Raw genomic sequence first — 14,065 nt, 5'->3', positions numbered from 1 at the left:
ATTCCAGATTTCAAAATTTGTTTTTGTTCTGCATCAGATCAAAAGGGCAATGTTTCAAAATATTTTATGAATGAATACAAGAGAGGTAGAAAAAAGATACACCACCCCAATAATAGGCAATAGTCCAAAGGTTAGGGCATTCATGCTGGTTAAGTCACTGGTTTGGAGGAGGGATTTTAACCTGGGTCACCCACATCCTAGGTGGCCCTAGGGCATTGGCTATTCTGTGGTGGGTTGGTGTATCTCACTCACTAATAAGACTCCATCCTGGACTTTAGAAACCTTCCTCACAAAGTTTTCATCAGAACATTTTGATTTCAGTGAATCAGTGTTCAACTAACTTTAGCTGTGGCCTTCAGCATCCTCTATATTTGTTACCATGGATAACAGCCATTAGTAAGTCAGTAATCTCTGGCCAGTAGTCTCCACTGTCCTCCTAGGGCCAGGTTATTAAACTATTGATTGTCCTTATCGAGGGTCAACCGCTTAGGTGCCAGACCCTTTGCAAAAGAGGGAAGATGTAATTTTTACATGACAGCATACAGAATCAAATAAGCATATAATCACACAAAGAGTTCATAAAAATCAAACTGAAAGTCATAAGTTCATATAAACATGTTCCCAATATGTCACACCAACACATTGACCTGATCAGAAAAAAATTCTGAAATTGCTATTACCAAAAAGTTCAATTATACATCATGACTGGTTGCCATTTAGTTACAATCGGTTCAGTAATTTAAGCATTTTCAGGGCTTAGTAAACCTACTGCCACGCTAAATAAACACTACTGCTATTGGACGAAGTAGAGGCATTTATTCATCTTGCAGAGCCCTTACTGGTTTTGACTGGTCTTAGCAAAACCTGACAAATGACATAGTTAGTAAACCAAGCATGTTAGGTTTATACATCTGAGGTTAAAACTGCAATTGTATAAAAACAAAACCAGTTTACATATTACTAATTTATAGCTATTGTATTAATACATTACCAGAGTTCAGCAATTTTTCCTTATTTTGGTAGTGAAGAAAGAACAATCTGATCTCGCTCAGTTTGTGAGATTCTCTAATTATTATATGAGCTCAGCAATGGGACACAATGAAATCATGGAGGTTGCACCATGAGCTGGAAACAGTTTTTCCCTGCTACAGTTCCATCATCAACTATTATATTTTATATGTTAACAAAACTTCAAATTCTAGTATTGTGAGCAGCTCGTTGGAAGACTGTGCTTATAAAATAAATGTGCGTTAGTCTGTGTGCCAATTAAAATATTATATTCTTCCAAGAACACATAAATACAGTGCACTATAAAACTGTCTGTTGGAAAGCTACCTCTGGCAAATAACTGGTGAGGTTCTCTACTCTATCTCCTACTTCATAGGGATCCTTATGGCACAGATATGCTTTGCTTCGAAATTGGATTAGTTCTGCCATATGTTTTTGCTAATTCTCTTTTTGTTGTTGAATCTTTAGAGAGAATTTAGAAGGCCAGTCAAGTAAGTAATCTGAAGGCCAAATTCAGTGTTTCTTTACTGCATACTGTTTTCAAAAGTTGTATGTATCCAATTCTGATCTCACTGACGTAATGATAAATCAGGGCTATCCCCATGAGATCCAGTGGAGTTACAATGGTATAATACTGGGAGGAGATCAGAACTGGGCCCATCATGGTTCCACTTGATCACCCCACAGGAGAGCCTAAAGCCATACTGGCAATGAGAAATAAAATCGAGGGAGGCAAAATGATGGAGGGGTGAAGTGAGATGAATCCCATTTACTTCAGTTGAACTATTCATGTGTGTAATAGCTGCAGAATTGGGCTTCTGACTTGCTGCCAGTTTCATTCAGGTCTGTTTTCTTTAGTTTGCAAAATAATGTTTTGAAACTTTATTATCACTTGATAACAGACCTTAACAACCAGGTTAATCCAAAGCAGAATGTACCATCAGAACCACCGAAGGAAGTAAAACATTTCATTGTGAAATTCACCCTGGTGAAGAGGGTCAGCAAAAGGCTTATATACCACTTATGCTTCATTTTGAGGACTTACAAGGCCTGTTTGAGTCTTGCTATCTGCAAAGGGGTAAATTTCACCCTCAATGAATAAATGGGGCTGCTTTAATTCTCTTCTGTGCAATTCATATGACCAGTAACAGCCAGTGCAGAGACAAAGTATTTCATTGAACATGTATTTATTTTTTATCAGTTATTTCATTAAGTGGTCTTCATTTATAAACTGAGACAATGCAGAAAACCTGCAGATGAATCTGTCAAAGGAAGAAACCTTAATTCACTCTTCAGTCTTTAATCTATTTTTTAAAAAATATATCTTGCTTAAAGAAAGGAAGAAAAACACAAAGCTTAGCTCCAGAAGAAGGCTCTCTAGTTTGTGACAATGCTGTAGGATTTACACACATTCCTGCTATTGATTTATTATTCTTTGTTTCCTAACAATACTGAACCCACAATTGAATAGGGAGAATGAGATCCAGTGGCACTCTCTCAACACTGGAGCCTTTTTATGTAGTATAGCTGCCAATTTTGATGAGTAGTCTCTCTCCTAAACAAAGCTGAATTCGCTTCCCACACCACAGAAGCCACAATCTCCTCTTAATTACGCTGGCATAATGCCCTTGATTTTAATCGAGTTGGAGAACTTTGTTCATCTCAGGCAAAAGCAATTGTGTTCATGGGTCACTGGGGTGGGAATTCACAAAAATTTCATTTCCATTTTTCACTGAAAATGTCCAAATTTCATTCCAATTTCCAGCCCTAATTCTCACATGTAATGTTACTCAAAATTACTGGGTGAGGTTCTATGCTCTGTGTTATGCAGGAGGTCAGACTCAACTGGTCCCTTCTGACCTTCAAATCTATGGATTTAGAATTATGGGCAAATATTTCTATCACTGAATGTAGGGCCATTCTCCACCCTCAGTTTTTGTACAAAACTCCCATTGATGTCAATGGAAATTTCAGGTACTGAAGAATGGTAATATATGCCACTTATTTTCTACTGATTTTTATTGCAGATGTTCAGGGTTAAGGCGTGGAAATGAAAAGAGATGAACTATAGGGCCCATGGAACTGCAGCTTGCCTAGGGCTCATGCTAATGGCAGCACAAACTAGGAGAACCCATGCCTGTGAAAATTAGGGAAGCTGATTAAAAACAAACTATTTTGTCTGACATAGGAGTTAAAGTCAGGGGAAGCACAGCTCTCTCTTCTCTTTTATATGAAGTGGGGAAGAGAATATCAGGGAGCAGTGCTCTCCCACAACTCGACTTCTCCTGGGCTTCTACAGGGAGGGTTCCCACACTCCCAGTTCAGCTTATTTTAACCACTGGTCTAGTAGTTACTCCAGAGAATCCTAATTAACATTTATTGAATATTTTGCCATAGAAGCTGATGCCTTTGATGAATTATTCGCACTTGCACCGGACAAACTGGATGCTGTGAAAAAGGTAACTTTTAAACGTTAAACAGACATTGACATTTGCATTATAAGATATAATTAACGAATTCTCTAAAAATTCCATTTTCCCCCCTCCCATTCTTTAGGTGCTTTTGCAATTTGTCAACAAGCATGTTGGAAAATTAGGATTAAACGTGAAAGATGCTGACTCTCAGGTAGCACTCTTTGAGATGTATGTTAAAATGTCTGTCGGTTATGTTAATATTCCCTGTCACCTCCAAAATTCCTATATTTCTCTTTTAAACTTGGCAAATATACATATTCATTCATAGCCTGAGTTCAGGCATATCAAGTGTCAATTTGGGAGGATTTTTAATGCCAATATGATAAGTAATTGAAAATAAGGGGTTTGTATGGAACACCATCCCAAGGTTGCAGTCATATAGGTCCTGATTTTCAGAGGCTCTTGAACCCCTACATCTTCCACTGACTTAAGTTGGAAATGTGGATGCTCAGCATCTTTGAAAATTAGGCCTAAATTGTCAATAGTGACTAGTGATTTTTTGAGTGCCTAACTTAAGACATGGTCGAGAGGCCTGGTTTTCACAAAGTGCTGACCTCCAGCCCTCTGAAAATCAGCCCGCTTTAAAGTGCCTGAAGGTGGGCACCCAAAATCACTGGACACTAGTGAAAATCTAGGTCATAATTAATAGGTAAGGCTAAGATTTGTGTCATGGGAATTTTTAGTAAAAATCACGGACAGGTCACGGGCAATAAAGAAAAGTTCACGGAAGCTGTGACCTGCCTGTGACTTTCACTAAAAATATCCATGATAAAATGGGAAGGAGCTGGGCAACTGTGGGGTGGCTGGGAGTTCCGGGGACCCCACCACCTGTGGGGGCTCAGAGCCCCAGCGGCGGGGAGCTGCGGGGATCTTCCTGCTACCACCGCTGTGTGGAGCTGTGGGGGTCCCCCTGCCCCACCACGGTTGGCAGGGAGCTGCGGGGATCCCCCTGCCCACGGTGGCCGGGAGCTGTGGGGTACCCCCCATGCCCATGGTGACTGGCAGTTTGGGGGCCTCACCGCTCCCTGCTGCTGTGGAAGGCAGCAAGACCCTGCAGCTCCCAGCTGCCAGGGCTGAAGTCATGGAGGTCTTCGGAAGTCACAGATCCTGTGAGTTCCGCAACCTCTGTGACAAAATCATAGCCTTATTTATAGCGCATGATTGTTCCAGAGGCACAGCCCTGCTCTGGGAACAACGTGGAGCCACCACCTCTGGAGGAGTTCCAACAGGGTTTGCACTCATCAGACACATCCCTCACAGAGCACAGGGGAGAGTTCACACTGCACCATCTGTGAGGATGGGTGCAGCCTGCTCACTCCAGAGAGGAGGTGAGGCGCTATAACTCTGTCTCCTCCCACCTCCCGTTGGTGCAACTGGCACCTCTTGGGGCACATAAGTGGGAGGGAAACCGTTCTTGTGCTTGCGAGAGTACAGGAATTGTGATTCTCCCATGCCTCTGAGTAGGGTGAACAAGTGGAAGCAGATTGGGATGCGGAAGTTCCTTGTGCTTTTTTCCTTCTTGGCATGCACATGAAAGGGTGGGGGAAATCTAGCCTACAACTGACACTTCACTGCAACCATTAAAACCTTTGACGCAATAATAATTCCACTGGCTTGCATTGTATGGCTGGAGACTGTAGTGTTAATTACCAAGAATGGAGCTTTTGAAGGGATTGCTATCAGGAATCCTAGATGAAATTTCCTTTTATGTAGTGATGCGTATTTATTTTTGTTTGAAATCTGTTCAAACATGGGACATTTCAAATATGGGACATTTGTATTGCTATCCTCCACACAGTGTTACATTCCTGCTACAGTAATAGGAATTTATGAGCCTTATATAGATAGAAATGACATTGTGTGTATAAATTGGGGTCAAAGAAATAAGTCACCAGTTTGTATAATTTATACTGTATATTCTCAATTCTTCTTTCCATAGAAGAACATTTATCTCTCTGAGTAAAACTCTTTGAATCTTTTTTTCCCTGGCTTTGGTAAAAGCCAATTTAATAAATAATACTCAGGTGATTCTTCTTATAGTTTGCAGATGGAGTTATCTTGCTTTTGTTAATTGGACAACTTGGGGGGTATTTCCTGAATTTAAGGGAGTTCTTCCTGAACCCAAACTGTGCTACGGAAATGGTAGGTTATTATTTATTTACTTAAGCCCGGATCCTGCAAACACCTTACATGTACTTTATGCACATGATTAGCCCCACTGAAATCACAGAGACTACTGACAATGTGTAAAGTTAATCATATGATCAAGAGTTTGCAGGATAGCAGCTTTAGACAACACACAAGAGTGCTCTAAGCATGTTATAATTAATTTTTTAAAAAACCTAGTCCCTGTCCCCAAGGCTGTACTGAAATCTACCATGATCCTACAAAATGACAGTGATCATTATTTGCATTTGTTAACCAGACAAATGCACTGAATTCATAGTGCTTTAAATAAACATCTCTGTGTTGTATGGGTTGGAATGTGAATGCAATATTAGACCAACAGCTTCTTCCATTTAGCCACACGGGTGACACAGCAAGTGTAGGGGCCGCAGAGATTCCCTCACATTGTCCCACAAATGTACCTCAACCATAACTTGATGGAACCACTGCTAAGGCCCCACGTAGGCAAGGTAACTTTTCTAAAAGTTTCCTGCTGTTGCTAACATCAATTCACCTGACCCTCTGTTAGCAAAACTGAGAGCCCTAGTACATACAGCCTGTCAAATACTGACCCTCTTTTAAAACTCTGATAATTAGATTTGGGGAAAAAATAAATTTGAATTGAATCAAAATGAAAGTTTTCCATCTTCAATCACCCTCTCCCTTTTCTTTCTCCACTATTTCTTTTGCTCTGATTCCATTAAATTGGAAACAAAACATTTTAATTTCAAATCACTTTAGAAGAAAAAAAATCAGTAAAACCCATGAAGAAGTTTGAACAAAACAAACATGTTTTTGGTTTGTTCAAAAAGTTTTGCAGAAAAGAATCCCCATTCTTTTGACCAGCCCTGTTAGTTAATGATGCCTAAACATCTTTCTTGTGAGGAATGTAGATATCTCCATTTTTTGGAGGTAAATTGCAGAGTAAGACAGTGGCAGAGTTGGTATTAGAATCCAGAACTACTGACTCCCAGTCCTAGCCTCTACCCATTGGACACTGCCTTCAGAGAGGAATCCACTGAGAGTGTGAAGCACTCTGCTGTGATACTGAATATGTCAAGAATTTTCATTTTAGCAAAGTTAATCCCAGGTACTACTTTTGGTCAAAGCATTGTTTACTAATTTTTTTCCCTGTCTTATACCCTGAGTGATATAAAAATCTAACTACTGTAGTTCAGAGACTTTATTTCAATTTAAAACACTTCCCCCAAATCCCTTGTGTACTCTAACTACCCCACATTTTAGACATTAATTGGTACAGTAGAACATGACGCTGTAACCTTCACTGCAGAACTCCTCTGAGATTTAAAACATGACATTCCTGTTATAAAAGGTGGTGACAACCAGCCATACCTTCAGGATCATTATTGTGTATCGTCTTTTACTCAAGTTGAAAGCTGATAGTTCAAAGCCAGTAAATACAGTCTGTGTATCTTGGGCAGAGGAAATTGGAGTGAATTCTAGTGAGGGGGGAAAACACTGAAAAATAAAGGAAAATCGATATTAGGATATATCTAGAATGTATGTAAACTGAAAAGAAACCAAATGTGGTGGTGGCAGAACCCTGCTCAACATAGGATGGAACTATCCTTTACCTCTTAAAGATCTCCGCAGCAGGGCATCAGTGGTTGGAGTTATCCTCCTGCTCATCCTGTGGCATCAGTGGGTGGTGCACTCTCTGATCTCTTGCTTCACCACCCTCCCTTTGATGTCAGAGGATGGCACTATCCCTCCCCCCCTTTCCTTTATTATAGGTGGAACTGGAAGGCTCACCTATAGTTAAGGTTGCCTTGATACTTCCCATAAATCCCATTATAAGACCTTGTTCTCAGTTGATCATAACTTTGCCAAACTTCAACTATTAGGGCTATAATTTTCCAGGCAAGGTACCTGCCTCAGGCTGAATTTTTTTTTCCAACTAAAACAGTTCACCTATTTCTGAGAACGAGGTTAGGGGGAACTTTGTTGTTTTGCCCATGCTAAAAACATTTTCACAACCCATTTGCTGAGAAGTTCTAGCTCCTCCATTCTTTGAAGCAGGAGGTGGTTTTTGTGAGGATTTTTGCCATCCCTGTGAAAAACTGCCCAAATTTGGTCAATTTATAAGCCTCTCAGTTGGCACATGGTCAGTATAGAGTGTTGTTTGAGTTTGGCAGCTAAATTCCCTGAAGATTCTGTCTTCACTGAGCACGCTCCATCCTCTCATTGCTCCTGTTTGTGACAGGACAGCACATGTACCATCCCGTCAGAGCAACCAAGCATGCTCCAAGCCCTGAGCTGCAAGGCTGCACAAGACTTTCCCTTCAGTTGCTTCTTCAGTAGTTGTGGGCCATTGTGGGCTGGGGCCATTGTGGACTTGGGCACTGGAACTGAGAGCAGGGAGACTGTCTCTTGTTCTCTCAGTGTTCCCAGTTGCTGGGCCTAGGTAGTGTGGAGGAAAAGGAGGAAGAAGCCACAGTGGGAATGGGGGTGACCAGATAGTAAATGTGAAAAATTGTAACACTTTTTTTTTTTCAGGGGTTGGGGGGTATGGCTGTGTATATAAGCCAAAGTCCCCAATATTGGGATGTCTGGTCACTCTAGTGGGAATGCAGAGGGATGAGGAAGGGGAGGGATTTAGGGATCAGAGGAGGAGGGGAGAGGGGAGCAGGAATTGGGATGCGGGGCGGTTCATAGATTCCACGGCCAGAAGAGACCACAGTGATCATCTAGTCCGACCTCCTGTATAACACAGGCCATAGAACTTCCCCCAAATAATTCCCAGAGTATATCTTTTAGAACAATGCTTTTCAATCTGTGGTCCACGGACCCCTGGGATTTTGCAGACTACGTCTAAGATTTCCAAAGGGGTCTGCACCTCCATTCAAAATTTTTTAGGGCTCTGGAAATAAAAAAGGTTGAAAACCACTGTTTTAGAAAAATATACAATCTTGATTTAAAGATTGTCAGTGATCGAGAATCCACCATGACCTTTGGTAAATTGTTCTAATGGTTAATTACCCTCACTGTTAAACATTTATGTCTTATTTTCAGTCTGAATTTGTCTAGCTTCAACTTCCAGCCATTGAATTGGGTTATACCTTTCTCTGCTAGATTTAGGAGTCCATTATTAAATATTTGTTCCTCATGTAGGTACCTATAGACTGTAATCACGTCTCCCTTAGCCTTCTCTTTGTTGAGCTAAATACACTGAGTTCTTTGAGTCTATCACTATGAGACAGATTTTCTAATCCTTTAGACATTCAACCCTCTCCAATTTATTAACATCCTTCTTAAATTGTGTGCACCAGAATTGGACACAGTATTCCAGCAATGGTCACACTAGTGCCAAATACAGAGGTAAAACAACCTCTCTGCTCTACTTGAGATTCCTCTGTTTATGCATCCAAGGATCACATTAGCTCTTTTGGACACAGTGTCACACTGAGAGCTCATATTCAGCTGATTATCAGCTATGACCTCAAATCTTTCAGAGCCACTGCTTCCCAGGATAGAGTCCCACATCATATAAGCATGGCCTATATTCTTTCCTCCTAGATGTATACATTTACATTTAGCAGTATTAAACATATATTGTTTCCTTGTGATCAGTTTACCAAGCGATCCAGTTTTCTCTGAATCAGTGACCCATCCTCTTCAATATTTACCACTCCCCCAATCTTTGTGTCATCTGCAAACTTCATCAATGATGTTTTTGTGGTCTCTTCCAGGTTATTGATAAAAATGTTAAATAGTGTAGGGCTAAGAACCAATCCATGTGGGGCCCACTGGAAACACATCCATCAATGATGATTCCTCATTTACAGTTACATTTTGAGACCTATTTGGTTAGCCAGTTTTTAAACCATTTAATGTGTGCCATGTTAATTTTATATCATTCTAGTTTTTTAATCACTATGTCACGCAGTACCAAGTCAAAGTATACTATGTCAACTCTATTACCTTTAACAACCCAACTTGTAAACTCAGCTAAAAAAGATATCAAGTTAGTTTGATTTAATCTATTTTCCATAAACCCATGTTGATTTGCATTACTTACTTTACCCTCCTTTAATTCTTTATTAATTGAGTCCTATATCAGCGGTTTCATTATATTGACCGAGATCGATGTCAGGCCTATAATTGCCAGGGTCATTCTGTTTATCCTTTTTAAAATTTGGCACAACATTAGCCTTCTTCCAGTTTTCTGAAAACTTCCCCAGTGCTCCGAGACTTATTGAAAATCAGCATTAATGGTCCAGCAAACTATTCAGCCAGTTCTTTTAAAATCCTTGGATGGAAGTTATTTGGATCTCCTAATATAAAACGTCTAACGTTAGTAGCTTCTGTTTAACATCCTCCAGAGAAACTAGTGGAATGGAAAGAGTGTTATCTTCACCATATGAAGAGACTATATCATCTGTTCCCCCCCCCATACAGACTAGAATTATTTATTGACCACGTCTGCCTTTTCTGCATTGTTATTGATAATTCTACCAGTTCCATCTAGCAATGGCCCAATACTATTGTTAGAATTCTTTTGTTTCTAATATATTTTTAAAATTCCTTCTTATTGTCCTTAACTCTGCTGGCCATAGATTTTCCTCTGTCCCTTTGCTTCTCTTGTCATTTTTCTACAATTCCCAACTTCTGATTTGTATTCATTACTATCACCTTCCCCATTATGCCATTTGTTTTTACACTCACACTCACTCTTACTTACTTTTTATAGCTGCCTACACTTCTCCTCTAAACCAGGTCATTTTTTTAACCAGCACAGGCTTGTTCCTTGATTGTGGCTTTTGGGGCATCTAGTAAGATTTTCTTAAATGATTCCCAATTATCATTCACATTTTTCTGATTAAATTCTTCCTTCTAGCTGATTTGGGTCATAATTGTTTTCAGCTTTGTGAAATTGGCCCCATTAAAGAACCAGGTGTACATATTAATGGTCTGGACTTTATTCTGCTTGCAAATCATGATCACTTGTACCTAAGCTACCATTAATTTTTAGTTCTGTGATCAGTTCCTCTTCATCTGTTAGGAGAAAGTCTAATAAAGAATTCTCCTATGTAAGCTTTTTTGTTAGGACATTGTCATCTATAATGTTTAGAAATTCCAGGGATGTTTTGGTACTGGCAGCATGAGATCTCCAGCATATGTCATGCAGATTGAAGTCCCTCATGATCATGCAGCTTATTTTCCTTCACATTATAGATAAGTGCAAAGGAGGTGGTTATCCTGTTCCTAACGCTGATTTGGTGGTCTATAGCAGACACCATCTGGTACTCCATCTGTGTGTTTTATCTGTTAGGACATTGATCCGTAAGCATTGAAGATCATTTTCTTCTAAGTTATTGGTGATTTGGAAACAGGTAATTCCACTGTTGACAAAGAGTGCCGCTCTCCCTCCCCTTTTCCCTACTTGATCCTTCCTAAATAGGTTATAACCATTGATTTTAACATTCCAAATGTGAGAATCATCTCACCATGTTTCAGTAATGCTAACTAGACCAAATTTATGTTCATAAATGAGCAATTCCAGTTCCTCTTGTTTATTACTCAGGCTCCGAACATAGTGTATAGGCAATTCAATAATTTCTTCTCTTCGTGTCCTTTGGTTCCTTGATTAATTTTGTTTTCAACATCTCAGTTTTGTGCTGAGTGCTCATATCTTCCCTCTTTTTACCTTATTAGTTTAGCTTTCTCCTGACTATTCTAGCCAGCCTGTCCCCGAAGTGATTGGTTCCCCTACTACTGAGATGGAGGCCATGCAGACTATATAATCCCCTCTCCCCATAGAAAGTGGATCAATGTTCCATAAACCCAAAACACTATATCACGTACCTAGTCAACAATTCACTTCCAGAATCTTCTGCCTTTTGTCTTCTTTCACTCGTGGGACAGGAAGGATCTCAGAGATCACTTGGACATTCTTCTTCAGAATACTTCCAAGTTCCCTGAAGTCATCTACTATCTGCAAAATATCCCACAATACAGTGTCATTAGTTCCAATAGGCATCATCACCAATGGTGATGCCTGTCGACTTCAGAAGCCTATCCAGTCTTAGAGTGGTGTCTCATTTCTTGGCTTTAGGAAATCAGCACACTCTCCTATTGTCTGCCTGTGCCTTGCAGAATTTCTTTTGATTCTTCTGAGTATGAATCTCCAACAAGAATTATCTGTCTTCCTTGGACAGTTGGAGAACTTTTTGCAAGCAAGCTTGACCGTGACCGTATGCCGCTGGTGGTTATGAACTGCCAGGCTTCTTCTCTGATTTCCTCTCTCTGATTCCTTGGTGGCCAGCTCCCTTCTTCCTTGAACCTGGGGTAACAGTATTTCCTCTTCACCTTCTCTGATTCTCAGTAGTATCTCTCCTCCAATCCAAGAATCTTTTCTTCCAGCACAGCCACCAGCTTGCACTTCATGCACATGAACTCCCTTCTGTGTTCAGGCTGGAAAGAGGACATGTCAGAGATGGAGAGGAAGACAAGCTAGTGGCATGGGGCAGAAGAGTCTATAACCACTAGAGTAGACTTTTATCCAAGACTTCTCATATTTCCAACTTCCTATCAGGCTGGAAATGCTGAACAGCATTCCAGTGCTTCTGGTTCCATCTGGAAGTGCAGAAAGATGAATGTGCTCCCTTTATCCAAACCATTTTGCCTATCAGTAGTAAGTATCAGTACTGTGTCTTAAGATTTATATAAAAGATCAGCATTCTACTTTTATGTGGAAGTGTCATAAACTTGCTGAGGGGAACATCTGATCCTCCTCACTCGGTGACTTCATTAAACAATCATTTTATTTATTCATCCCCAGGTGAAGTTTGTAGCTCTGTATAATCCTCTTGTTTTCCTTGTCTGCCATGGATTTGAAGAAGAATCTAAACCTAGTTTCAAACTCTGTCATTGTTATCTGTAAATCACAAAACCAGGTGGAACATAAAGGTATCACTTTAGTTCAAAATAAAAGAGCAATAAGCTCTTGCTCAGCTTATGCATGGTTGGACATAAGTGCGTAACATGGGGAGGTTAAAAAGCACAGAATGCCAGCACTGTACACTGTACCTCCTGGAGGATAAGCTGATCAGGAGCAGTAGAATGGTTAAGGAAGCAATTTAAATTTTTGTTTTTGTTCTTACTTCATTAAAGGAATAGTCTTGTGACAGAACCTAAATAGACAACCTGTCTTTAGATTGTTAAAATCAAGAGGCGAATGGGATCTGGAATGTAACTGTAAATAAATAAAAATCAAGAGCTTTGTTGTCCTTTTGTAAAGTCACTTATGAATGAACTCATGCATCTGCAATGTTTTTTTCCTGATGGGAAGAAGCAGTCAGCCAAGAAAGGAAGTACAAAAGAATTGAAAAATACTTGATTCCTAGAAGTGTCCTTAATATCTCAAGTGCGATATCCATGATGATATCATCAGTAGACCTTTGTATGTTAAAGCATTATCCTAATGTTTGCATTTACAGCTGCTCAGAACATTTCAAACCTTTAGGATTTTAAATGAAAAATAGAATACTTTCTGCAAATTTAATTTATGTTAAACATTTCCATGTGTTTTTATCAAACTTTTAATTTTTGGGGCTCTCATTAATGCAAGATTTTCAGAAAACTTTTAAATGAACTGATCTTACTGCATCCCTTCTCATGTAATTTTTAAAGGAAATTTGGTTTCTATTTTTCTGATTTGGTAACTGATAGAAGTGATTATAAGCTTTTCACCAGAACTAAAGAGAGTATGAAAAAAATGTTGGTACAGCAATGCTAACTCCCATTTCAACTACCAAAGAAATAAAGCATGCACTGTCTATATTTGGCCTGAGTTCACTTTGTTTCATTGATCTCGTCTGATCAACAGCTTCACAATGTTAACCTTGCAGTGGCTTTGCTGACAGATGGAGGTCTTCTAGATTTTCCCGTCAATGCTGAAGGTGAGTCATAACATAGTAATTGTTCTGGAAGAGAATGATTCTTGCTCTGGTTCATGAAAAGCTAAGATACTCAGCTAGAGAATCTTCTCCAACATGACAACCACATATTTCATAACATTTCCTTTGCTTCACATCTCCTGTATATATCCCATATTTTAACAATCTAGTCTACACTAAAAAAAAAAAAAAAAAAGAAGTTCTATTGTTACAATACCCACTGTTTGGTAAGTTAACACCATTTTAAGCAAGAATGAAATTATGTAAGATACATCCGTAGTTGCTGAAATTACCAATTAGGAGTAAGTGTGTTGTCCGTGGGACCTCGTTGCCAAAATCAGGATGTGAATGGATTAGTAGATTTTTAGAGACAGAAGCGACCATTATGATCATCTAGTCCAAGCTCCTAAATAACATAGACCATTGAATTTCACCCAATCATTCCTCAATCAAGCCCAATAACGTGTTGCTGAACTACAGCATATATTTTAGAGAGAC

General features: G+C 39.6%; 1 protein-coding gene across 1 annotated transcript in view; it reads left to right on the top strand.

The window, feature by feature from the left end:
- The window catches only part of PARVG (parvin gamma), a 31,881-nt gene that overhangs the window by 16,273 nt on the left and 1,543 nt on the right, over nucleotides 1-14,065 (top strand). Inside the window, exons 8-12 of the mRNA XM_074949134.1 lie at nucleotides 1,477-1,499; nucleotides 3,406-3,467; nucleotides 3,565-3,633; nucleotides 5,523-5,624; nucleotides 13,498-13,570. Coding sequence (XP_074805235.1) covers nucleotides 1,477-1,499; nucleotides 3,406-3,467; nucleotides 3,565-3,633; nucleotides 5,523-5,624; nucleotides 13,498-13,570 — 329 coding nt within the window. The remainder of the gene's footprint in view (nucleotides 1-1,476; nucleotides 1,500-3,405; nucleotides 3,468-3,564; nucleotides 3,634-5,522; nucleotides 5,625-13,497; nucleotides 13,571-14,065) is intronic.

This window comes from Natator depressus, chromosome 1, assembly GCF_965152275.1.
Source record: "Natator depressus isolate rNatDep1 chromosome 1, rNatDep2.hap1, whole genome shotgun sequence".
NCBI classification, from domain to species: Eukaryota; Metazoa; Chordata; order Testudines; family Cheloniidae; genus Natator; species Natator depressus.
Note: the sequence above shows the minus strand (reverse complement) of the source record. Positions and strands in the feature narration are given on the sequence as shown.